The sequence below is a fragment of the Pyrgilauda ruficollis genome, unplaced genomic scaffold, assembly GCF_017590135.1.
Source record: "Pyrgilauda ruficollis isolate IOZ18807 unplaced genomic scaffold, ASM1759013v1 scaffold11, whole genome shotgun sequence".
Lineage (NCBI taxonomy): Eukaryota > Metazoa > Chordata > Aves > Passeriformes > Passeridae > Pyrgilauda > Pyrgilauda ruficollis.
The window spans coordinates 13811-40236 of NW_024509210.1; the positions used below are offsets into that span (position 1 = coordinate 13811).

At 46.0% G+C, this 26426-nt stretch overlaps 3 protein-coding genes and 1 long non-coding RNA gene across 5 annotated transcripts; 2 read left to right on the top strand and 2 right to left on the bottom strand.

Moving 5' to 3' along the window:
- Positions 1-420: 420 nt before the first annotated feature.
- ECD (ecdysoneless cell cycle regulator) lies at positions 421-8807 on the bottom strand. The gene is made up of 12 exons (XM_041476272.1): positions 8476-8807; positions 8166-8253; positions 6904-7082; positions 6045-6240; positions 5006-5134; positions 4737-4862; positions 3887-3972; positions 3024-3130; positions 2437-2614; positions 1929-1996; positions 1631-1851; positions 421-1107 (listed from the first exon to the last, which is right to left on the bottom strand). The coding sequence occupies exons 1-12, from the start codon at positions 8772-8774 to the stop codon at positions 895-897; spliced, it is 1890 nt and encodes a 629-aa protein (XP_041332206.1). The 5' UTR covers positions 8775-8807; the 3' UTR covers positions 421-894.
- Positions 8763-20221, top strand: FAM149B1 (family with sequence similarity 149 member B1). Its single transcript, XM_041475394.1, has 15 exons — positions 8763-8881; positions 9508-9612; positions 9749-9860; positions 10779-10921; positions 11283-11402; positions 11973-12143; positions 13062-13249; positions 13493-13623; positions 14168-14221; positions 14653-14765; positions 15453-15632; positions 17188-17314; positions 17619-17744; positions 18262-18343; positions 19055-20221. Exons 1-15 carry the CDS (start codon positions 8847-8849, stop codon positions 19126-19128), a joined length of 1761 nt encoding a protein of 586 aa, XP_041331328.1. The 5' UTR covers positions 8763-8846; the 3' UTR covers positions 19129-20221.
- Positions 20222-21181: 960 nt separating this feature from the next.
- Positions 21182-24095, bottom strand: DNAJC9 (DnaJ heat shock protein family (Hsp40) member C9). Its single transcript, XM_041476056.1, has 5 exons — positions 23839-24095; positions 23240-23377; positions 22869-23123; positions 22098-22181; positions 21182-21714 (listed from the first exon to the last, which is right to left on the bottom strand). Exons 1-5 carry the CDS (start codon positions 24016-24018, stop codon positions 21583-21585), a joined length of 789 nt encoding a protein of 262 aa, XP_041331990.1. The 5' UTR covers positions 24019-24095; the 3' UTR covers positions 21182-21582.
- Positions 24096-24293: 198 nt separating this feature from the next.
- Positions 24294-26398, top strand: LOC121358081. 2 transcript variants are annotated; one of them, XR_005955830.1, is made up of 3 exons: positions 24294-24745; positions 25653-25799; positions 26300-26398. It is a non-coding gene; the product is annotated as an uncharacterized LOC121358081 (long non-coding RNA). The 2 variants fall into 2 exon arrangements; XR_005955829.1 differs by lacking the exon at positions 26300-26398 and adding an exon at positions 26199-26279.
- Positions 26399-26426: the final 28 nt, after the last annotated feature.

Below are 26426 nucleotides of genomic sequence, written 5' to 3' on the forward strand. Positions count from 1 at the left end.
CTGACAAAGTAAATGACACAGCATCAGTGGAGGACAACTGACTAAGTGCTGAATGCAAAAGAAATAAAGAGAAATTAAGAACTGATTTGGACCCAGCAGGACTGCAGTGCTGGTGTCTGTGTATCAAGAATTTCAACGTATTTTATTTCAAATTTATCTTCTTGAAACTGAAGTTCTCCTATCTGAAATAGAGTTTTTATTCCACATGAAAGCAATGTGCTACATGCCTTCCAGCCACAATTTCACAGAAGAAAATCCCAAACTGTTCAGCTTGGGCTCACATACAGCTACTGCTGGCATGACACCAACATTCAGCAATAATGGAATTCATTCAGAAAACGAACAATTCTAAAAATGCTTTCACTCCAACAACAGGTACTACACTGAGGAAGTTATGCATACCTTCAAAAAATGCATTAATCAAGATGCATTTCTATTTTTATTGAAATAAAATTTAAAAATACTTCTTGCCAATATTTACATTTTTGCTCCAATTACTCTTCAAATCCTTGTGCTTAATAAGAAACAGGCTCTTACAGAATTGTCACAAGCTCTCACAATGCAGCATCGTGCTCTGGGGAAGGATTAAATGTCTGCCCAACATTTCACCAGCATTCCCAAATCCCTGAGACTCTTCCTGCAATGTGCTATTTCCCCACCTGCCCCTGAAGACAGCAGCATTTTCAGAACAAGAACTGCTTCCCAGATATTGAACCCACTCAGCAATAGGTAAAAGGACATTTTAGAAATGTGGCAAACTGGATCACTTATTGGAAAAATGGAAGAGAGGACTTGAAATTAAAACCTTTGGCCTCTTCTTCCACCTCCTGCTCGTCTGTGTGTGCTTCATCTCCCCAGCACCCATGTCGTGTCCAAAGCCTCTCCCTGTGCTGCTCAGCTGCCAGTGAGCTCTGTGTTCTCAGGTAAATTCACCCCCAGGCTCTGTAAAATGTTCGAGGTGGGTCCTGCCAGGCCAGCCTGGGCACTGTAGGACTCGAGCAGGTTTGCCACCAGGTTCATGTCCACATCCACGGGGGCCAGCTCAGCAGCCTCAGCTCCAGAATCAGGGCCAGCACTCTCAGATGTGGCCACTCCAACAGAACTTGCCTGCAGCGAGTACAAAGAGAAAGGTTTATCAAAGTGCATGAGCAGATTTAAAGGGAAAAAAAAAAAATGCAAACCACAGGAGAAAAGAAACAACAATTCTGCAGCCAAGAAAGTCCAGTACACTCCTCAGTCTTGACAAACTGGAATGCAGCCACCAAATGCTCATGCCAGCTAAAAATCACCACTGTCCATTACCCAGATCAAGTTCCAAGAGAAGGACAGAAATTGTTCCTGAGTCCTGGCTCAGCCTCCCATGGGAGAAAACTACTACAGGAACTCACAAGTGAAGCTGCAGCTGCTTGCCCTACTGGTGAAACCAGGAAAATGGAACTAAGCCTTGGAAAAGATGGGCAAATTCAAAGCTTAGGGAGGCTTCAGTTTGAAATAAAAGGTATTATGGTGCAGGTCCAGCACACTTTGCTTGCAGGTGGGAAGGTTCTGATCCCATTACTCAGAATGGCCACTTGCAGCACATTTCCTGCTTGGAAATGACTGCTGCAATCAGAGCTCAAGGCACACTCACCCCTCTCTTGTGGCTGGTGAAACTTTTCCCTACGTTGGTCTGTGCCAGCTCACGGTCCATCTCCTTCATGTACGCCTTGAGACTGCCCACGAGCTCCTCAGGAGACACCTTCTGCTCCTGCCTTTGATTCCCAGCATCCAGGTCTTCATCATCCTCATCTGAGAAACCAAACTCCTCCTCTTCATCCACATCATCAGAATCCAGCTCCTCCGAGTCTGCCCCTGGACATTATTTTGTGTCAGTTCAACAGCAAAGAAATCAGTGCGGGGATTTATTTCAAATAAAGAAGAAATCTCACCTAAAATTCTGTCCAGGGCTTTCGTAAAAGAATCCACGTCAAAGGTAACATGGGACTCATCAGATGACCTGAAAGAGAAAAATATTGTTAAAGAAATAAAGCTTTTATGCTTGCATAAGCCTGAACAGCCACAAGCCATATTGGTTTCTCTCAAGCCAGAACTCAAGTTGGGACCTTTGAACCTTAAAGTCCTCAGAAGTTTGAAGCCTGTATGCATTAGACATGAAACAGTGAGTAGAAGAATTCTAGGCAAAAAGAGAAAAATTCTGAAGACCACTAAATCAAACTGGGTGACAGAGAGCAGCTCAGCTTGCAGCACTTGAACCTGCACCAGTGTCAGAGTGGTCCCAGGCTGATTTAAAGCAAGTACATGTTCACTGCTCTGGCTCTGCTCCAGGCCCTGCCCAGCACAGCACCTTCAAACTCTGATTCTCTGCATCCAGAACCAACCACAGAGCTGCAGCAGAGTGCAACATTCTACACCAGACCCAAACTCCAGGGCTACTACCATGGCATTTCTGCTCCTTCGTGCGTGGAGACTTTGGACACAAAAGCCTTCATGCTCTCAGCAACTGTTTCCAAGTCATAGTTTTGCTCTTCCTCATTTGTGGAAGGAAGGGACTCATTTCTTGTCTCCTTCAGCATCTGATCCAGAGCATCTGGTGTAATATCCAGCCAGCTGTCATCTGAAAGAACACAGGACAGATCTGTTATTCTGCACAAGCCTGCTGGCCCCAGGGCCCAAACCAGCTGACTGCCACCATCCTGCAGCTCAGTTCTGCACTTGAGATTTTGTGCTGATCCTAGGTCACACACAGCAAAAGGCAGAGAGAGCCTGTAAAGAACAGAGTGGAGATCTCTTTTCACTACTTTAAAACTCTGCTTTGCAGAGCTCAAACTAAGAGAGACCATTCTAGTCACTGAGAAGCCTTTGGCCACTAAGTGGAGGAAGAAAGGCTCACTCTAAATTGGGAGAGCCAATCCAGTATTTAGTCTTAAGGAACACTGGATTTGCTCTCCCTTCACAGCTGTCAGCATTGCTCCTCTCTCCCCACAATCATCAGTAATAGGAATAATTCCCCCCATCCAGCTCACCATCCTCTGCAGGAAGACAAGCTGCTTCTCTCTCAAATTCCTTCAGATCAATGGGTGTTGTCTGTAGTAGTGCCAGGATTTCATCACCTGGGCTCACTTCATCAGAGCTAGGAGAAAAGAAGTCAATTTACTGAAATGGATTCAATGGGATCACATGCTTTGCATTCAGGCTTTCACTTGAATTCTTCATTTTTCCTTCTGTGCAAACACAGAAGAAAAAAGGGAAATGAACCTGGGGGAAGTACCAGAGTACCACCCAGAGTATTGGCCAAAACAGGACACAGTCAGTCCCTGCAATTCCCACCTGATGGCTCCAAAGCCCATTGGTCATGGCTCTTTTTCTTTACATTTAATTTGCCTTGGTAAATATTAAGATTGCCAGATTCCAAGCAGCACAGACTGTAAACTCAAAAATCTAACAGTCAAGGTACTACGAGCTGGCAAAACCTCAGATATTTCTGTAGTGAGTTATTTTTTGCATTTGACCTTCTAGAGAAATCTACAGCCAGCTCCTTGAGCAAAGGAGACAGATTACTCTGTATTTATTATTCACTGGGACTGCTTTTCAATGAAACTTTTCTACACTTCCTACAGTCAACCAAGCAAAAATTGCTTTGCAGTCACCACTTGGAATCCACTTGGAAGAGCTCAGCATTTCACAAAACCAAGATAAAGAGTTACTCAAGCCAGAGCTTCTCCCAGTGGAGTATTCCAGAGGAATTAGTACTTGCATGTCCTGGCCACAGCTCCCATGGTGAATGTACCATGGAGAAAAGGGTTCAGGTGTTTGTAACAAGGATTTCACAGGTCCCTTAAAGGATTTGTAGGGTATGTGACACTCATGGATTTCAAGTAGCTCTCACCTTTCTGGCACAGCAACGGATTGCTGGAAGTGATCTTCTGCCATGTGCAGCAGTTCCAGGTACTTGGCTGATCCTTCCATTTCTCCCTGTTTAATGCAAGTCACAGGCATGAACCCAAACAATTCTCCCTACCCTTCCTCTTCACAGGCAGGCTTCCTAAGGATGACTGTTGGTCACACAGAAATGCTGAGAGGACCAAAACAAGTAAAAGCTCTTTGCCATGCACACTTGGAACCCAATACAGCAAAGGGGCATCCCTATATCTGAAGTACATTAAAGTATCTTAACCCAAGAATCTCAATAACATTGTCTCCAATTTTATAACCTTAAAATAAGTACTCAATTTATGTCCAATTTATTAACTTCAAAGTAGTCAAAGGCATCTTTAAAAAAAAAAAAAAAAGCCCCACAAGATCTCACCAAAACCCCCAGAAGTCACAAAAACCACACACACATAAAAATTACACTTGCATGGGCCCAGACAGGTCTATGGTGTTATGTATGGATCTTGAAGAATATTTAATTCTAGAGGGGTGGAAATGAAATGTAAACCAGTGAAATCAGTTACAGCTCACACAATCACATATGGTGGTTTTCTTCATTCAAGTGTATTTCTCCCCTTGCTTTAGATGAATGAACCAACCCCAAATCTTTCTTTTTCCTTGTTAATTTCCAAAATAAATTACTTTCAAAGGGGAACAAACTGTGCACGTCCCCTTTAAAGACATTAATTCACTTTACACAGAGATAAGGATTCAAGCTCTTGCCCCAAAGCAACTCCTCACACAAGTTCAAGGGTTAAAATGTATTTTCCCTGGCATGTTTAAAAGCCACAGACACACTGCTTCACCTTGAAATAATCCTTCTCCTTCAAGCTCCTGAGGAATCTCTCCCACAGAGGACCGCTCACCACGTTTCTCTTGGCATCAGGAGCTACTTTACTGCTCTTGGAGCACAACATTTCAAAGCCATGAGCCTGCAGACAAAAGGTGCAACAACAGGAGGTTCTCAAGGTGTGATGGACTTGGCTCCATTTTTCTGGACAAGCAGGCAACTTCCAGACAACGACTCCTTCCCGGACATACATGAACCAAGCCCAAAATGCACCACAATCATTACCAGCTTCATGCCCAGCTCGTAGGCTCGGTACTGAGGATGAGAGGGGGCGGGCAGGGTGTATCCACTGCGTCTGTCTGGAACAAACTGCTGCTGCACCAGCTGTGCGTACAAACACCGAGTGAAAGTCACCTGGAACAGCCAGAGCAGAAACAAACCCTGCCTGCAGCGTCACTGTGCTGGGGACAGGCACCAAACTGCCCCCAGGCTCACCAGAGTGTGCTTGAAGGCACCACATTACAGGCAGTCCCTGAGACTGCATCCAAAATATGTCTTAACAGATTTTTCTGATAAATTGCTTTTCAGGCTTTACAGAGTATGTCCCAAATTGAAATCCCCAACTAAATATGAACTTTTGTCAGTCTAAATATATTAGGAAAAATCCTCAGTATTTTGTATTCACATTAAGAAGGTGTATTTTCAATTAAAATGAAAATTGATTAAAAGATTTCAGCAACAGTTTCCAAGTCCAAAATTTGACTCTAAAGCTTCTTTTAGGAGTCTAGTGGTACAACTCTGTAACAAAATGCATCAGATACAACAGTGCTTGGACAGTGCTCATAAAACACTTCCTAAAAGCTTTCACAGAGCTGTGAGAGCACAGCTGAGAAGGTGAAAAGCCTGGGAGTGAACCAGTGGTTAGGAGCAACTCCTCCCGTTGGCTGGCACGGCTGTCAAAGTGCTCTGATCACACAAGGAGATCAATTTACTCAGCAGGCACTTCAGCAGAGGAACTGTTATCACAACCTCTGGTTTCAGACACAACTCTCTCATGATCACACCCCTGAAAGTCCAGCCACATCGATCCAGACCAGCTATTAATGTAATGACCCGGAAATTCATCCCTACAGCCAGAAGGGGGAAAAAACCCAACAGGAAAGTCGCAGTTTTAAGTTAAATCTCTGTGTTTATACCATTGGCCACAGAACCCCTGTCAGTGACAGAGGGGAATGAAGTGACAAGGCTTTAGAGAGCACTTACCAGGCCATCACAGGCTTTAGAGGAGCACAGAGCAGGGCCATCAGAGGCTCTGAGCACTTACCAGGGCCATCACTCGCTGCTCGGCAGGGAAGGTTCTGAAAGGGCGCCGGCAGGCCCCCAGGTCGCTGGGATCCCGCAGGTAGAAGGCCTGGACTGCCGCAGCCACCAGGGACGGGCGCAGCCTCAGCACGGCCGCGATTCCGGCCGGGAGGAAGCAGCGGGCTCGGTGCAGCGAGGCCTGGATCTTCTCGGGATACCTGAACGGCAACAGAGTGTGGCAAGTTCAACCACTCCTTCTGTATCATGAGGCCCCTTTCCCTTCAATATTTATCATGGGTCAGAAGATTACTCTGGAGCTAAAACGCGGCCAATCTAATGCCCAGAATGTCTGCTTCTGTAAGACATATTTATAGAAGTGTATACGGCTCATAAAACTGAATCCCCCACATGGGTAAGATGAGTGCCTGAGGACTTAACCAACACATCCAGCTATGCAGTATTCTTTGCCATATTTGCTGTCAAATTGTTGTAAAAAATAAAGAACTGGGCTGAACAGAGCTGTGACAAACTGAAGCTCTGACATTTCTCGTGGTTCTACATTTTAGGTCAAATCCTCTTTTTCCTTGTGCACAGGGCTCCTAAAAGATCACAGAACTTTCAGATTTTTCAGTCTCAGAAGAATGTGAAGGAAGAGTAACTCTTGTCATGGTCAGGGGTGGAATTACAGCAGTGAACCAGTTTGAGATGCCCAGATCACAGCCTACAGGACACTCTTTCCAAGAGTGCCACAGAAAAACCTCCAGCTGCTGATTTCTGAAAAGGAACCAACTTTATCCCATCTGCTGGGGAAATGTTTGAAGCCCAGGGAGCACAGAACCAAACCCCAGCACTGCAGAGGACAGAAAGGCAGCCCCACGTACCCATGGATGCGTTTGTCCAGCGCAGCTCTGATGGGCTCTGCAGCCAGGAACTCCTCGGAGCGGGTGGATAACAGAGCCAGTGCCTGCGGCACCGTGGGACAGGGAGCAGAGAGGGCCCAGCCCTGCTCCGAGGGCTCCCACGGCGGAATGATGTGCAGCTCTCCTTTGTAAAAGAACACCTGGCAGGCAGGAATGCTCCCGTCACACAGGGTAAGAGCAGTCACACACAGAGCCACGGAAAATTGCATTTATATACAAATGCATCTGTTTGAGCACAGAGAATATCAAGGACAAACAGAGAACCAATGCAGGGAGCAGCACAGCTTTTCTAAAAAAGTTATTTGAGATGCCAGAGACCACGATCCAAACAGTAAAAATCCCTATTCTAACTGCAACAAGTTTCATCACATATATCTCGTTTCCATAACAACAACACCACGTTTCTCTTCAACTGGAGAAGTGCTTCAGGAGAACCAGCATAACCTAACTGCTCCGGAGCATCCCAGGGATTAAAGAGCATTATTTCAGGTGCTACAGGCGACCTCTGCTGGTTCCTGATGCTGGGAAAAGCCCTGAGTGCAATGTTCTCAACTCCCTCACTCTGTTCCCTCAAACAAAAGGAAAACATGAGCCTGACACTCCAGGTGCACACTTGCAGTCAATTTTGGTGCTGTGTGCCAGCCCTTTTAAAGAATGTGGGTGTAGGGGAAAAATAATGAAACAAGTTTTCGCTAATGACCAAATTAATTATCTCCGTTTTAATCCATTGCCATTAGCAACCATCCATATCCAGGTGAAGGTGTCTGCTCATTATTTCACCTGCACCAGACAAAGCCTGTGTCCTTACAGAGACAGCAACACCCCAGCCCTGAGCATTCTCCATTCTGAGGGCAGCAAATCCTCTGGCCTAAAGACTCCACAGTATGGAAAAAAAATACTGAAGGTGTCTGCTCCTTAATTCATATGTGCCAGACAAAGCCTGTGTCCTTCCAGAGACAGCAACACTCCAGCCCTGAGCATTCCTTACTCTGAGGGCAGCAAATCCTCTGGCCTAAACACTCACAGTCCAAGTGGTTCAGCAGAGCTAGAAGGTTCAGATGGATACAGGAGTGCTCCTGAAGGGAGCATCAGCAAGGGACAGACAGCACTCTGGATGTTCAGAGGCAGTCAGGCCACTTGGCTAGAGGTGCAAGAGAAAACTCCAGCTGCTACAGAAAAGGCCACTGTGGCCACCTTGCCAACTGTACACAAGTTTTACTCACCCTGTTTTCACTGTTCTCAGGATTCAGCCACTTTGGGAGAAAATCAGCTGCTTCTATCAAGAGAAACTCTCCATCGTTGTCATCAATACTGGCCAAGGAGGAATTGGAAATTTAGTAGGAAAAGCCTTGCAGAGCACAACAGCACACTTCTGAATCCATGTCCCTTGGGGTTTTTTTTTAATATTCATAAAGCCATGGAAAGTCTAAGGTTAGATGGGAACATAAAGATCAACACCTGGTTCCAAGCCCCCTGCCCCAGGCAGGCACACCCTGCACTAGCCCAGGCTGCTCCAAGCCCCATCCAACCTGCCCTTGGACACTTCCAATCACACGCTCCCGGTTCCCGGCCGCCGGGTCCCCCTCACAGTCCCCCCGCTCCTCCCGCCGTGCCTCCCGGCCCGCTCCCGGCTCACCGCGGCGGGGCACGTAGCGGAGGCGGAACGGCTCCCGCTGCCACACGTAGGCGGCCAGGAGCGGGGCGAAGCGCACCAGGGCCAGCTCAGCGCAGCGCCGCAGCAGCGCCTCGCCGCCCGGGCCCGCCGCCGCCGCGGCGAACAGGCGGTAGCGCACCGTATCCTCGGGCAGCGCCGGCCGCCGCAGCGCCTCCATCGCGCCGGGGCCGCGCTCCGCCCCGGGGAGGAGCGGCGCGATGGCGGCGGCGGCGGGGCGGCGGCGCTGAGGATGATATCGCGATACGCGCGGAAACCGGTGCAGGCGTGAGTGGCTGCCGCTGCCCCGGTGCCCGGCGCGGCCCCGAGCCCCAGCGCGGTCCCGGTCGCGATCCCCCCGGCCCCGCTCCCGGGCCTGCCGCCCGCGCTGCCCCCAGCACCGAGCAGGGCCCGTGACGGCCCGGTCAGCCCCTGTTCCCGACGGGAGATGGTTCCCGGCATTCCCGGGATCCCTGAGCATCGGTCCCGGCCAGATACCGGTGTGACAGAACGCGATTAAATCCCTGTAATTGGCTTTTTTCCCTTGACCCAAGAGTTGGGCCAGTTCTGCTTTACTCGGCTCGTTTACTCTCGTTCTATTTCATTTAATTTAATGGACTTAATCTGCAGGGATAATGGCGTTGTCTGCTTTTAGGGAGCTGTAGCCCAATTCACAGCATCTTAAGGTTAAGTTTAACTGATTTTGAAGCCAAGACCTTTAAGTCCATATTTATCCTAGAGTTAGTTTTGACACTTTAAACCTAGAGCTTTGGCGACAAGAATTAGCTTTGTAATAGTAATAAATGTGTGCACAGTCCTTGAGAAGCAGGGAAAAAAAGCCTATAAAACTTATTGGGAACTCCATTAATGTTTATTCTTGTAAGTTATGCCAAGCTGCGCTTCTGTTTTTTCAGACAAGGACTCCCAAAGCATGCCCTGAGGCATCACCCACCGCCAGAGCCAGGGGCTCAGGTGTGCTCAGCCACATCCACGGCTGGAAACCTCGCCCAGACCTCCAGGTACTTGTGACACGTCTGATCCAGCAGTTCTGGTACAGCCAGGCTTTGTTTACTGACACACTCATCTGTCATTGTTTATTGTGGGCTGATTTGCTTTCTTTTTGTTTTTGGTTGTGGCTCGACGTGCGCGTTTCAGGGAGTCGGGAATCCATAAGGGATCGAATGATCATGGGGATGCACGGACTGCGAGTCAGGGTTGTGCTGACACCTCCACAGAAGACAGCTCGGTCTTCTCTTGGGGCTATGACGTGAGTAGAACATAATCCTCCAAGCCAAATCGAGCACAGAAAGACATTTGAAATACCGCTGCAAAGACATCTCAGAAAAAACAAAAATTGGATCTGACAGAAAATCATGGTAGTGAGTACAGAAAGAACATCTTTTTTACTGCTTTCCGTCTTTCAGTTCAAAACACATTAGACTCATACTATTCTGTTAATATTCTGTATTTCCACCAAAACATTTGAAAATTCAAGTCATTTAGTGCACAGAAGTATCTATAAATGCTGTTATTGTGGAACCCCAGACATGGCTGGATGACTTTCAGACACTTGGTGTGTGTCTATCAAACTTCTGCCCTCGCATGTTTCTCAAAATATGGGAAGCTGCTAAAACATTATTTTCGTTCAGAAATGTTTGATTTATTCTCCTGCCACCAAAGTCAAGTGTGTTGTTGCCTTCTGGGAGGTGAGATGGAGCTGTTTAGATTTAAATGACCCCAGAACTGACCCCATTTTCTATCACATGTAACAAAGGGCCTGACCATCCCTCAGGTTCAGTGTTTCCCACCAGCCTGCATTGCTTTTAGTGTTGCTGCTGTTTGTGGACACTGGAAGCAAGAAATCCTCCACTGCATTAAAATATCACTGAATTTTATCCTTCCCCTTCTGATTCCTTTAAGTCTTGTAGCTTAATATAATAATATGGATATTTCAAAATGTTTTAATAGTTTTTTCTGCTGTGTCAATGTAAGCTTTTTATGTGGCTGCCATCCATCTTAAGAGCAGGCTGCATCATCTCTGGGAGAAAATCATTTAAAGTGAAAATCTTTTTCTGCAGTCCTGCTAAGCTGTAAACAAATAGTTGTGTTTTCTAATTATATTTCAAAAGATCAGTTAAGAAACCCCTGCAAATGCTATTCACCGAGTATTTTCTTTCCTCTCCAGGAGTTTGACAAAGCTGCCACACAGCAAGTTCAGCAGATGTTCAGACAAGTTGATGAGCTTCTGTATGAGCAGAAGGAGACCGTTCATGTTGAGGGACTGCGGGAAGAATGCCACCAGTGGTCCTCCAGCTTTCCTCATCTCAGGTACTTCATTAATGGGCTGATGCTGCTGCCTTCCCTACAAGGCTGCTTTTAAAATAGGGCAGGGTGGGTTTGTGCAGTTATGCAGGAGACAGAGATAAAAAGATCACTCTGGTGATGTGCCTGCCTGTCATTAATAAACATCCTCTTACCTCACACGTGGCTCTTTGGCAGAGATTTGTGGCTATCTGTGGCTGACTTAGCCTTGACAGAGCAGAATTCTCTTAGAAAACTGAAAGTGTCACCAGGAAAACTGCACAGCTTCCCAGGAGAACTTCTAGGATTTGCTGCTGTTCTGACACCCTTCAGTAATTGCACAGCCAAGGTTTTCTGCTGTGTTTCTCCTTTGCTTTTGCTGTGGCAGGGTGGTGGGGAAGCAGGTGGTGGCCCCCACAGATGAAGGGTATGGATGGTACTCGAGTTCCCCCTCGGGCAGTTTGGCTCCCTCGGATGTAAGTTCACCACAGGAAAAGGATTCTGATGAGTAAGTACTGGCAGTGAGCCTGGATCATGCCAAGGTGGGAAGGCAGGTTTCTTCTCTGCTTCTTAGAGTGTGCAGCCTTCCTGTTAGGCTGAGTTTTGAACACAGCACACTCTTTTTTTTTTTTTTCCCCTTTTTAACTGAATTGAGTACACTTAGAATAGCAAGAACACGTAGCTGTGCTTTTGCTGACTACAGTGAACTGGCCAGTAAACAGAAATATCTTTGCTGCTGGTGATTTCTTAAGAATATGTGTACACTGTTGTTGGTTTTATTATTAATCACCTGTTGAATTTGCCTAGGCTTTAAAAATACAAAGCATGATGTTAGTGCTGCTTTTATTATTTAATGTTTCAGAATGCTTTCTAATCAGCTTTGGATATTTTTTTCCCTGAAGTTTCAGGTTCCTTAGCAAGAATTAAAAGGTATCCAAACCAGAAGTTGCTACTGTAATGAATAATTTTTTGTCCTCGCTACTGCTTACCTTTAACAACTATGCTTGTCTCTCAGTTATTTGAGGTTGAATAACAACTTATCTTTGTTTCTGCTTTCTGAAAACTGTCACCTGTCCAGATTTAGCGTTTTGGGCAAGAAGGTGCCTCTTTTTGTTGCTCCTGCTCACAAAAAGGCCAACCCTTCCAAGGCTCCGACCTTGTGTTCCTCAGAGAGCGGTGAAGGGGAAGAGGAAGTCATTCTCTCCGAAGGCATAGTGGAGGAATACTTGGCATTTGACCACAGAGATGTGTAAGTATTGAAGGTTAAAATAGTGTCCTGGGGCTCCTGCAGTTAAGACACACATACTTGATGAATTTATTTATCTTTTCTCTACAGAGCTTTCAAAGGCCTGAGGTTGCCTGGGCACTGGGAATTTTCCCAACCTGTTTCCTAGGACAATTTCTTTCACTAAATTATGTTTAGGAATTTTTTGATAATTTTTCATGCTGTTTTTTGTGCTTGGTTTGAATAATTCATTCCATCATAACTAATAGCCTGTGTATTTAATAATATGTGTTTAAACACCGTTTATTTTTAACACCACGTCAAATTCACTGCTGTTAGTTGTGCAACAGCAGTGTGCTGCTTCTGTTTTGGGTGGAATTGTACCTTTTTGGAATTTTTTCAGTGGTAGTTTTAAGAACTAGAGTGGATTTTATGCTTGTCAAGAAACAATTACTACTATTTTTATCTTTTTACCCCTTTACATTATTTAGTACAGTATACATACAGTATGAACATATGGCCTGAGTAAGGACTCTGGAGGGTGCTGTCAATTCCTGACTACTTAATTGGTTTTGATAATTAAAGCCACTTATCTGCATGGACCATTAAATTAAAACTGTTATCTTTCTTGGTTTTAGCAGACTAGAGAGACATTGCTGCAGCAAAAAAAATATCACTGTCTTGTTTTCAGGATTCTGTCCTGTCATTAGATATGGAGCCTAACAATGTGATGAAGAAATATCACTGTAACAACTAATTCTGATTTTTTGACATGAATTTGATCTCATGGGTAAATTTTTGTTCATGGAGTATGATTTATAATCATTCTGTATAGGGAGACCAGGGTGGGTCTGTCATTTCTCACTGAGGTCAGTGGGAAAACTGAAAATAAATATAGGACATAATGTGTTTCTGGTGCAGGTAATACTTACATTTTTACAGGGAGGAGGAATTGCACGAGAGGAAAATGGGACTGTCCTCTGGCAGACGGAAATTGGGGTTTCCTCCTGTCTCTCCCTATTCCTGCATGAAGGATTCCGTGCTCACCTTTGTGTTTGATGATGTGTGGAGTGAAGTCCTGGTTTGCATGGAAGAGTTGATCTGCAGGCACTGGGAAGGGTCAGCCTCTGGTAAGGATTCATGTTAAGGTGAGGGCTCAAAAGGGGATTTCAGCTAATTTTGCAAAGATGCCATGGGAGAGTGATATATTTGGGAATGATCTGTTCAGTGGAAATATAAAGGTTATTTTGCTAACAGTGTGAAACACATCTTCAAAAAACTTAGCAGAGCTTGTCATCCAAGGGGACTCTCTCTAAGAAAATTCTGATTCATGGCAATGCCAATATTGACAGGAATTCTGTTGCTTTGCACAGATGATGAGAAAAATATCATAACAGTGGAAACGCTCCGAGCAGATGCCAGAAGCCCTTTGCAGTTGGATCCTCTGCCAGCACTGCTACCTCGGGTGCCACACACAAAGATGCCCTCAGTGGCATCAAATCTGGTAAGGATTTTTAGCCAGCTGCTGTTTTGTGTGGGGATGAATCACAGTGTTACCTCAGCAGACAGAGTGGTTGTGTTTAGGTTAATAACTGGTTTGGACTTTGTGTGAATGCTGGCTGTCCTTTCTGACACTTCAGTCCTGTTGTTACTCATTTGGAAGTTTTAATTCCTACTTTCCTCCCTGAAACAGTATTTTATATCTGTGTGTGACAACCATGTGGTGGCTGTTGATTCAGGATGTAGTTCTTTCCACAGTTTCATGTTTCAATTAAATGGTGAGATTGAGGAGTGTGATCCCACATTCTCACAATAATAGTTAATTCATCCAGCAAGAAGGGAGAAATCCCTGCAGTTCTAAACCAGTTTGGTTTTTCTTCTCAGACACTGAGTTTAACTGTATGATCTGCTTCTAGAGTGGTGAGCACCAAAGTGTTACCTGTTTATTCCATTTTAATTCAGCTCTTTCCTTCTTATTTCTTTTTTATTTCTTTCTCCTTTATTTCTTCCCTCTCCCTATCCCTTGTGTCCCCTCACTGTGTGTGTAGTGCCCAAAACCCAGAGGTGGCCGCAAAAGCAAAAAAAGGAGAAAAACACCTCAAGTATGTATGGGATTTAAACTCTGCTATTTTCTATTTGCTCTTCTTATGGTGGGTGGAACATGATGGTTTTTTTTTCCCCAGATCAGTCTGTATCTCAGAAAAGGATTTTGCAGATCTGTTCTTGACATAAAATGTCAAGAATGCACTGAAGATTATTTTCGTAAAGCTGCTGATTATAGACATAGTTAGAGGATCAGCAAATGAGCTGCTCAGTTGGAAAATATTAAGTATTAGTACATTTTCTAAGCACTGTCATTCAAAAAAAAATTAAATGCTGAGATCCCCTAGCTGGGGAAATAATATAACTGCGTATATATCTGGATGTCATGGAAGAAATTAATGACTTTTCTCCAAAGTGATATACAAAGTCTATAAATATTTCTGTGTGTGTCTCTGTCAAACAGCAATTTACTTACTTATTTTAATTTCAGGTAAGTCTCTCTCAAGGGTCAAGTAGTAGTTCTCAGCGTAACCTGAATGGCTTGATGGTGATCCATGGGATCCAGTTACACCAGAGGAACCTGCCTGTAGTGGAGAAAACACTGTAAGAGCAACAGATCACCTGTAGTAAATAAAGTAGAACACTCTCAATGATGAGAGGGATTCAGCCCAAAACCTTGTAAGATAAATTCCTCTGCCAGAGAAAGCAGTTAGTTATTAGTTATTTTCCTGCTTGGCTATTTATTTGTCCTCTGTGAAAATTGATATAGTTACTGTCATAGTAGTGAGCCCCTGATCAGGGAGTTATGAGTATTGACTCCATGATTGTAGAAAGCTGATTAATTGCTTTATTATACTATATTATACTGTACTGGATATTATACTGTATTACTAAGAAACTTATCATCCTTTTCAGACAGTGCTATACAGACAAATCTAATTGGTCAATGAGTCCAAACACCATCACTAGTGTTCAATTAAGAAACCCCCCTTTGGTAAACAAACACATTCCACATGTGCACAACAACAGGTGCAGCAAGTGAAGATAAGAATTGTTTCTCATTCTTTTCTCTGAGCTTTCCCACAGCTTCTCAGGAAAATCCTGGGAGAGAGCTATGTCTCTCTCTATTCAGAGGATATATGATTACCACAAGTTACATAAAAAATCAACACACATAATTTCTGCCCAGGTATTTTATGATTAAAGTCACCTGTAGGTGAGCACTTTGGTAGCAGCAGTTGTCATGCTGACCATCTCTCTTTTGTTCTTGTAATTTTTTGTTGTTGTTAGGGAGCTGGATGACAAACGGCCAGGTTCCAGTTCCCTCCTCTCTACCCGGACGTGGCCAAATCGTTCCCTGGAGCTCAGCACCTCGTCCCTGTCCCGCTGCACCAGGAGGAGGAACCCCCCGCCACGGACCCTGCATCCCATCGGCACCCCACGCTCCGGGGAGGATGTCTGCAGGCGCCTGTAGGTCCCCAAACAGCCTCTCCCTGCAGGGCACCAGGGTCAGAGAGCAGCCCTGGGGAGGGAGAGGGGCTGTCCCTGAAAGCACAGCTCCCCTGGGAAAGCTGAGTTCTTAAAGCCGATGTTCCGAGTGCTGCCAGCTGTGATTCAGTGAATCACACACATTCCCGTATTCAGGTAGTTTTGCACGTGAGCAATAGATCTGTCTGTCCTCTGCAAGCAAAGTGAATGGCACTATCTCTTCCTTGACATGGCTGTCTCTTTCTGCAGCCTATTTTCAAGATAAATTTAAAAGCCTGCAGTTTTTGGAGGTCATATTGCATGTTGCTATCCTAACCCAAACTAGACTATAAAGATGTTCAGAAAGGTTATCTGACTGATCAAAGGGCTCTTAGTGAGCCCTCAATCACATCTAGAATACCTTTCTTCTATTCTGCACAATGATCTGACTGAGTGGAGTAATTTACAAGGACCGCAGGTTATCAGGAAACAATGCAGGATTTGATAGACCTGTCTATTTTCACATGTTCTAAATTGATGTAGCTTACTTCTAGTTTTGTTATCTATCTATATAAATTCATCCAGTCTGTTGCCTCTTTGTCACATACTGTTGAGAGACTTATTCCTTCATAACTGGTGTTTCTCCTTCCAGTATTTTGTGTTTCTGTTCCCTTTCCTCAGGCTTCAGTCAATCTAAGAAATACTGACATCTCTGCTTTATTAAAATGTGTCTAGGTTTGGAAAGACAGTTGTCTGCTAAGGAAGGCAGGAGCCTCCCCTGAAATGGAAAATGTAAAGCTTCTCCCTCTGAATTGTTATAAATTTGAAATTAAGGGGCTCTCAGGCAAAAATATGGGAGCAGGAAATAACAGTTCTTTAATAGGGAAGAAAATAAAAAGATAAAATAAACAATGCAGTAAACTAAAACAACACTGACAGAGTCAGAACACAACCTGACACCCTGTTGGTCAGAGTGTTGGTAGCAATCCAATTGGAATTGTGGCTGCGCTCCTCCTGGAGTGTCAGGTGTGGTTCTGCTGGAGCAGGGATCCTGTAGAAGGGTGTAGTCTTCCTCTGAAGATCCAGTGGAAGAGACAGCTGTTCCTCTGGGAATCCAGTGGAGAAGCTGTGCTGGTGTTCCAGAACTCCAGATTATATCCAGGCAGGAATGCTTGGCTCCTCCCTCTGGGCTCACATCTCCCAGTGGATGCTGTAGTTCTTATCAGCCGTGCAGTGACATTCCATAGCCCGTTACCAGCTGATGTCCCCCTGGAGGGAAGAGTGGGTGTGGAAGAGATCAGGAAAACTGCCCAGTTAACAGAAGACAGCTGCCATACAGATGGCAAATAGAATACAATTTGCTTGGCAATCCAGGACAAAATGTATTTTAAAATGTAAGTGGAGAGCACTAGGAAAGTCTTTTTTAGATGGTTTGAAGCTTTTCCAAGCTTCAAACTCCAAGTCAACTCCAGAAGGCCAGAGAAACTGACAGCATTACACCTTTCCACCTGCCAAACATATGAACTGTGTTTTTTCTGTTCTTACTGGTGCATTCCAGCCTGACAGCACAGGAGCAGCTGACCTCACCCTCCCCACTGCTGCTGAACAGAAATCACCCCCTGCCACCCATTGCCACCACCACTGTGGCAGAGCAAGGGAGCACCACAGGACCCCACAGGCAAACGGTAACAGGCACAGCAATCTCATTTTATTACTGGATAACCTAAAGTTGTTGGCACTGCTGGTCAAATTACCCAGCCCAAGAGTTCCAATTTATTTGTTGTTTTGTGACAGAAGGTCAAATAGATTATCAAATAGAAAAATGTTGTATCAGTTTCGAGCAACAGCATCACCCACTTGAATGTTTCCCTCCTCATAAGTAGGTATAAAATGGTTCACTTTGAAAGTTAGCTTTAATTCCTGGGTTAATTATTTTCAATGAACTGCTGCACGAAGAAAAAGCCATAACTCTGTTCCTTCTCCTTGCAGAAACCTCGAGGGAACTCGAGCCATGCTCACAGAGTCACGACACAAGAAGACACTCGCCAGCAGCTGCAGGCACAGCTGTTCCTACCTGATCCCTTCTCCAGGCCTAACACAACCACCACATCCTCGGTAAAGCATGGCTCATTACACCAGATCATCCTTAATTACTGAAAAGGGTGCTTTGAGAATTAACATCAATCCATGTCCACTCTGTTTCAGTATCAAATACTCTCAGTTTAATTTACTGAAACTCCTACTCTACTGGTACCTTCTTGTATCTAACAACGTGTTTTTGTCTAAGCTTTGAAAGCTGTAATTTCAGCAGAGCTTTTAAATAGCTGCTTGATTGGTTTCTGTGTACAATTTCAACATCCTGGACTCAGCAGTTATAAACTCTGCTTTGCAACAGTGCAATATCCTGAAATGGAAAGACTGCCTCTAACTGGCCCAGTGAAAATTTAAATAAGTGTTAGAAAAGTGTATTTTCTACTTCTAAAGTTGATTTGACCTTTCTTTAAAACTTTCCTTAGACCTTCACAACATCTAACTCATTACCAAATACACGTGTTTAAGTAGTTTTTAGTTGCATTATAATCTTGCTGATTTTTTTTCATGCGAACAGAAATAACTTGAGCTGTTTTTCCAGCCCCATTCCCAGCGCCGCCGTTCTTGCACTGTTACTGATTCCAGTAATCAATCCTGGACGAGGAGAGGATCCACGAGTTCAGGTATGCTCGTAGTCACAGGGTTTAGTAAGATCAAACAAAGGAGATGGGACAGGGATGCATTTCCTACAGGGGGACATTCCTCCAGGTAATTTATACTTTGTCAAAGTTCCATCTGTGTCTTTAATTTGCCTTTATACAGATGTTATTCTTGCGATGTCCTGCTCTACTCCAGAGTATAGTTGGGTGCATTTTGTTGGGGTTTTTTTTTTGTTTTTATTACCACCAAATATTTAAATCAAGTAAGAAGGCTTAATGTCATCAGCCCCAGTGCCTCTCAGTGTCCAAGTTTTCAAAGGAGCTGTCAGCCTAAACAGAAATAGTAACTTGAGGTTAACAAAGGCACTAAAACTGAAGTAGCTTGTTTTTAAACAAGCAAGGAGTGGTTCCTACTGAAATTAAATAAATATCTGCCCCCCCTGAAAAAAAAAGCAAGATGAGTTTTATGACTGCTGTATTGACAAAAGCAATTTAAATTAGCAGAAAAGCTTTGCAGACATGAATACTTAATGAAATACAAAGGAATGCAGTTGCTGCAATGCATCAACTCGGCAAACATAAGCTTTGCCCTTTTTGGAAGTTACAAACAATGCAGCTGATAGCCATGTGTTAGAGTAAAGACATTTTAGTTTTAGGCTAGAGGAGATGTATTTGATACTTAGCTGTAATTCCTTCCCAAAGTCTTGAGGCTGTCCATGATCTGTTGTTTGTCAGGTCTTCCATCACGTGGTTCTGTGAAAGCCCACGGCCGAAGTGCATCAGGCACAAAGAGCAAACAGAGGCACTGATGTGCCATGGAGAAGCATCCACCCATCCATCCCTCTCCAGAGAGTCATGAAGCACCTCTCTTTCCCAGCAAGGTCAACGTTGTTTACACAGAGTTTTCAAACACCCTTCCTTACAGATAGTTATTTTTATATAAATCTAAGCAGCAGCTGCCAAAGATTAGAAGGGGTGCACTTAAACATTCCACTTCCTACCAGTAGAGAAAGTGATGCTCCAGTGGAAGGGTGAATACGTTCCTGTGAAGCCCAACTCCTAGGAAACCCAGCAAACACTTTCAGTCCGTGCTTGTGCTGTTTTCCATGAGGCTGGTGACACGTTCATGTCCTTACAGGCAGGTACTGCAGGACCTGCTCATTTTTCCCTTGGGAAGGTTAACCTGGCCTTCCACAGACGTAGTGATTTACATTTTTTAAAAAAGTGTATTTATATGTTTAAATATGTTTGAAGCAATATTGTACTAGCAAAAGCAAGCACTCAGCTTAGGCAGATGATGAATGCTGTGGTAGCTGCAGCAGGTATGAACACAGATGTGCAGAACCAAGGCAGCAGAGCAGGTGAACTGGCAGCTCCAAGGGCAGCACAGCACTGCCTCTTCCTGAGTTATAATAAAACCTTTTACCTCTTCCTCAGTGACTGAAGAAGGTTGAACAGGCAAAAAGAAACTTCTTACTACAAGTAGTTTCAGACAGCACTCAAAATAAAATCTTCCTGGTGAGACATTTTATGGTAATTTCACAGAATAGCTCAGTCTCCCTTTGTAAAAATACCTATAATTACACAAGATTTCTTCACTCCAAGGTGGAGCTTACGGGAGCTGTGTCTGCCCTGTGTGACAGACCTAACAGAGGCATTTGCTGGAGTTGGCCTTGTGGCTCCAGATAAGACAAATGAAACCATGAAGTACAGGCTTCTCAAAATAAGCAATTAGTTGAAGGTCTTACTCCCAAACAGAAACTGCCAGACCGAAATATAAAAAAAAACCAAGCTGAGGTAGCCACTGGCTGTATTTAAACAAAGTCAGGATGCTCCACGAAAACCAATCTAGTCAAATTAAAGAGCACTGTTTTACTGTATTTTCTTATTCTTCAAATTACAGTTCAGAATAGAAAAAAACCCCTTGTAAGTATTTAGGATGCTCCATGAAAACCAATCTAGTCAAAGAGCACGGTTTTCCTGTATTTTCTTATTCTTCAAATTACAGTTCAGAATAGAAAAAAACCCCTTGTTAGTATTTTTTTATGATATGGCTCCCTGATTTCCCCACTCCAGACCAGCTAATAATTTTTCATCCATACTGAAGCTCACAAGTCTAGTTGATCCAAACGTGCTTTAATCAAAAAGAGAGAACTGTGCAAATATAACTGGGTTAACTTGCCTTTGCATTTCCAGAAGTTAAAAAAAAAAAACAAAAAAGCAGCTCTGAGCTCAGTCTTGAGTTTTCAGAGAGAGAAGGTGATGCTCACCAGAGACCTCTACTCACTAAACCATTTCAAAATACAATTTCTCTTCTGGAACACTGTGCAGTGTGTTAGCTATGTCAGGAAAAGTGCAGATAAGCATCCCATTTGTATCCGTGCCATTCCTCAGGGACCGAGTGAGTTTTCTGTAGCGTAAGAGTTACAAAAGCAGACAAATAAACTTGAATAGACTTCTGCTAACATGATCTAGTGTTTCACAGCCTAGAGGAGTCAGTGGGTTTAAAAAATGCAGTTGCCTCCTAAGGCAATTTCTGTTTTTTGTACAGATGGCTGACACCAGGGACTGCTCCTGGACTATTTATTTTGTGCACTAAAAGTAATCTTCAAGCCCTGTGTTACAAACCACAATGATATTCTCTACTTTCTCAGAATCAGGATTATTTTTCAGAGCAGACAAGTAAAAGGGAACAGAGAAACCATCTACCTCTGGCTTCCCCCCAGGAGCTGTTGTTGAAGCTGTGAGAGCCTCCAGCTCCCAAAGTGTTCACCTTGAGACTCCTACACCTTTGAAAAATGATCCTCCCTGGAAGTGTGCAGGATTTATTTGACTGAAATCAGAAGAACCAACACAATTGGCTTGTTTTAAATAGCTTATTTAGAAAACATATTGAGAACTGAGGAAGCAAAACTCTGAAAAACAACCCCACCTTCTTGTTTATTAAACCAGCAATTTTCCAAACTATCTTTATAAAACTACAGGAATATCTGAAAAAAGACCTGTTGAGCAAAGACCTTTAAAAATAGCAGGAGGTTTGTTACAGAAGAAATGTGTGAACAGCACACATGGATCTCAACTGTAGAGCACCCAAAGAGCTGGAGATAGTAGCACAGGAATGCCTTGTCTTCCTTGTTCAGCACGCATTCCGTGTCATGCCTCCCACTTACCGCCGGTCAATGCACACAGTCCGAAACAGGAGCCCGAAAAACACCCAAAATTCTCCCAAATCCACGTTTCCATACAAAGTGAAACCTGGTATTTCAGTCTGTTCCTTCTGCCTTTCTTTTCTTGGCTGAGGTCTTCTTTCCTCCTTTCTTAGCACTGTTGCCATACTTTGCTTCCAGATGGGCGAAGAAGTTATCCATTTCCTTTTCTCGATCTTTGCTTCGGCGCTGGGCAGGGGGAAAAGAACACCAGCCAAACTCAGACCCTTTGGAACTTCCCAAACAGCTTATCTTGTTGAAATTTGATAGCTACACAAGCTACAGGAAGTTTAGTATCATCATTAGAACTCCCTGTGAAACCACCTAAAACTAGAAGTTATTGCATAAGTACTCCAAATATTTAACTCTTGTGAATCTTTAAATAGACACAGGAATAAAATCCATACTGTACTCTGATTCTAATTAAATTAAAGCACATAGTTAACATTAAGGCCAGGTTTTAACCTCAGGAATTCAGAAGATATGCAAGGATCCAAAATCAAAGATGCTCAGGGAAAAGACAATTATAAGCCAGTAACAAAATTATCTGCAAGAAACAGAAGAAGCCTTACTTTAATCAGCGCTTGCAAGTCATTTTCTCCACTAAGGCCCAGGTCATCTATCATCTTTTTTGCCTCTTTAGCTTCTTTTTCTGCCTAAAAGAGCAAATAAGGTTTTTTTAAGAAAGTATTTTACATGTTATCTGACCATGTCTTACAGGACTTACCAAATGCTTTTTGGGCATCTGTGTACAAATAGCTGCAGGGAAATGCAAAGGGTTTCCAAGTTTGGCCACAGATAAGGGATCAGGCAAGGGAAGCCCATTCTGCTTCCACCATTTAGCAGAGCAGGAAGTTTTTCTGCTCTTTCACAGTGTTGAATGTCATGTTTGTCCCCATCCCTGCTCCCACACCCATTTTTTTTTGTCTTTTGTCTTGGTAGATAGTACAATAACTTAAAGGTTACTGTGATTTGCATATAACATTTTACAAAGTGTCCAAAAGTATTTAAGAGTCCATTTAGGCCAGAGCAGTTTCACACCTGGCAGAAGCCAACCAAAATGTTTTCACGCTTGCTTGTTTTTGTTAACTCCAGCAACTCCCAGCTTTGTAGGTAAATGCAGGGACACGCTAAACTGTAAGAAGCCATTGTGTATGATAAGGAAATAAAGAAGTAGAAAAGACTTTCACAATTATTTGAGTTGCGGGGGGGTGATGACCACAGGTGACCAGATGTGAACAGGAAGGTGTGTAACCCAGCAATCCTGTGCCAAACATCTTGGAAACACCATCACTTATTCCTGACAAGGGAAAAAGTTCTGGTAATTAATTTCTGCAACCTACCCGCTTTCTTCTGGACACAGTCTTCTGCTTTGACTCCTTTACAAAAGCCTTGTAGGATGGGACCTCCCCAGACTCGATGGCTCGCTCGATCATTTCCCGTATCCTGGGCTCATCCGTGTAGTCCACACACAGCACAGACTCCATGATCCGATCCATGTCACCCTTGAAATTCAGGTACGCCGCCTTCACATCAGCCAGCTCTTCCTCCGAGTTTTTGTACGTACTCTTGAACTCTTCGATGTCTTTCACGGTGACCTGGAGCAAAGAGGTGATGCTTTGTGAGTTAGAGGACTTACTCACCAGGAGGATTTAAGAGAAAACACATAAAAACCAAAAAGTTCTTCTGTCTCCCAGCCCCATCCCGCTCTCACCTTGAATAGCAGCTGCCAATACTCCAGCCAGTCCCGCCCGTCCTGCAGCGCCTCGGCGTCCTCATCCACCATGCCCGTCTCATCGTACACTGCGCGCTGCTTCTCATCGCTCAGCACGGCGTACACCTTGCCCAGGATCTGCGGGAGTGGCCGGGATGTCACTTGGGGATCGGTCACTTGGGGGTCAGTCACGCGGGGAGCACTGGGGTGGGCGCTCAGGGTCGGGGCTGGTCAGTGGGGTGGGCGCTCAGGGTCGGGGCTGGTCAGTGCGGTGGGCACTCAGGGTCGGGGCTGGTCAGTGGGGTGGGCACTCAGGGTCGGGGCCGGTCAGTGCGGTGGGCACTCAGGGTCGGGGCCGGTCAGTGGGGTGGGCACTCAGGGTCGGGGCCGGTCAGTGCGGTGGGCACTCAGGGTCGGGGCTGGTCAGTGCGGTGGGCACTCAGGGTCGGCTGCCCGGGCTTCAGTCACTTGGGGGACAGAGGATCAGGGGGCCAGTCCCTTGTGGAGTGGTGGGTCGGTCTTACTCGTGGCCGCCACAGCCCCCCTCCCTCCCTGTGTCTCTCCTTCCCTCCTCCCGTTGTCGCTTCTTCTCTCCTCACCTGGAAGCGGCGCGTGGCCTCCTCCTTCTGCTCGGCCGGGACGCGGTCGGGGTGCAGGCGCAGCGAGGCGCGGTGGTAGCCGCGGCGGATGTCCTGCGCGGACGCGCCGCGCCGCACGCCCAGCACACCGTACAGGTCCGCGGTACCGAACGCGGCCTCGCACTGCTGCGCCAGCGCCATCCCGCCCCGCCGGGACCGCCACCAACGCCCGACCGCCCTTCCCGCCCGCTCCGCGCCCGGGCTGCTGCTCTGCGGCTGCGCCGGGCGGGAAGAGCCCGCGGGGGAGGCTGAGGGGCGGCACCGATGCTGAGGGGAGGCGGGGGAGCGGCCATGTTGGGGGGAGGCTGAGGGGCGGTACTGCTGCTGAGGGGAGGCGGGGGAGCGGCCATGTTGGGGGCAGGCTGAGGGGCGGTGCCGCTGAGGGGAGGCGGGGGAGCGGCCATGTTGGGGGCAGGCTGAGGGGCGGTGCTGCTGCTGAGGGGAGGCGGTGACGGTGCGGCTGTGGTGCCGCTGAATGGAAGCGGTGATGGTGCGCTCGCGGTGCTGCTGAGGGGAAGCTGTGGCGATGCGGCGGCGGCGCCGCTGCGGGGAGGCGGTGACGAGGTGGCGGCGGCGGCGCCGCTGCGGGGAGGCGGAGGGCCGGCCATGTTGGAGGGAGGCTGAGCTGCGGCCCCACCGAGCCGGGCGGCCGCCGCCTCTCCGCCCCTTGGAGAGCTTGGGGTGGCGGGGAGCTCTTCGTCGGGTAGCGTCCATGACCTGCTGGGGTTGCCGGTTCGGGCCGGGAGTGAGGCAGGAGCGGGGCGCACCCCGGCCCGTCAGGGCGCGTTGGGGTGGCCTCGCTGCCTCTGTGAGGCGCTGGAGCCGCCGCTGAGCGACCGCCGCGTGCGCTTTGGTCCCGTTACCGACGGTAAAATAAACTTTATGATTTTATCCTGCTCGCCTTCCCACTTCCCGGTAAACAATCGGCTCTGCTGGCTTTTGGGAGTGGGCAGGCCCTGGCACAGGGTGCCCAGAGAAGCTGTGGCTGCCCCTGGATCCCCGGCAGTGTCCGAGGCCAGGCTGGATTTCGGGGCTTGGAGCCCCTGGGACAGTGGAAGGGGGTGGGACTGTGTCGGAACCCAGGACATCCCTCTGGGTGACCTGGATGGTTTGGGCCCCTGGCAGGGGGCTGAGGAGCCCTGGCAGAAGGCCAAAAACACTTGGGAATTCGATCTTAGCCCCTGGGAGGAATTACCAACCTTGTATGAAGAGTCACAGGTCACAAAAGTTTAAGTAGCATAGTAGTAAGCACCGGTGAAGGGAGAAATTTTGGAACCATGTACAGGGGGGTTTAGAACCTTGTACAGGGGGGTTTGGGGTTCTGTCCATGGGGGTCAGGGGGTCCGAGATGGAGGGATTTGGGCGTGCCCTGTCCTCCTCCTTTCTTCTCCCTGGCATCCATGTTCAGGATGATGTTGGCACTCACAGATTGGTTTAGAGTAGAAAGTCACTGTCTAACACAGGTGATGGGTATTGGAACATAATTGTAAATATAGTACACGTAGTTTTTAGTACAAAAGATAACACCGGCCCGGGAGGCGGGCAGTGTGCCTCAGACCGACCTGCCAGACAGGCCTCTGGCGCGTTGGAGAAAAAAACATCTTAGATAAGCAACAATAAACAACCTTGAGAACCACAAACGAAGAATTCCCACTCTTCCTTTGACCACCGGGCTGGCTCGGGGTCATCCCCACCGCGGGGAACCCGAGAACTGGATGGGCTTTAAGGGCCCTTCCCACCCAAACCATTCCATGGTTCTTTTGTGGTTCTTTCAGGCCAGGTGAGATGCAGACAACAAGAGTTACCACTTTCCGTTTCTCGTGCCTGTGGCTGAAATGTGGAACGGACCAGTCCCAATGCTACAGAAGGAACAAACAACAGAACCAACTCAGATTTCAGTTCCTGGTTACAGGATTCAGATGGTAACGTTGTAAAACCTTAATAAAAATATATATATTTAAAAAATCCCCTATAAAAGCTATTTATAAGGTATGGTTTATTTACAAGGCATTATTATAATAAAATATTATAAAAGGTGTGAAATACACGAGAGCTTTGCTGGTGTTTACAGCCTGATTCAGTGCTTGTTTTGGTACAGTTCAGCGTTATAATTACAAATACACATCGAAATAGAGTATTTTATATAAATATAATTATTATAAATACATTTCAAAATATAGTATTGACAATATATAATGAACGTTATTACAATTTATCAGTGTCATAGTCACCTGCGGTGATTATTTCAGTCACTTCTGAGACAACGACCCCTCTCTTACTCGATCACCTCTTCTACTTCTTCGCGGGTTTTACATGTTTAGTGCCAGCACTCACTGGAGCACTAACGCACCAGGATGAGGACACCACGCACTGGGAATATCCGCGATTTAAACTTCCCGGCGATTCCTGCTCGTTTTGTCAGGCTTCGGGCACCGCCCACCCGGCACCGGCGGAGCGCTTTGAGCGGCGCGCCCGGAAGTGGCGGAGCGCTTTGAGCGGCGCACCCGGAAGTGGCGGGTGGGAATATCCGCGATTCCCGGCGGACACCG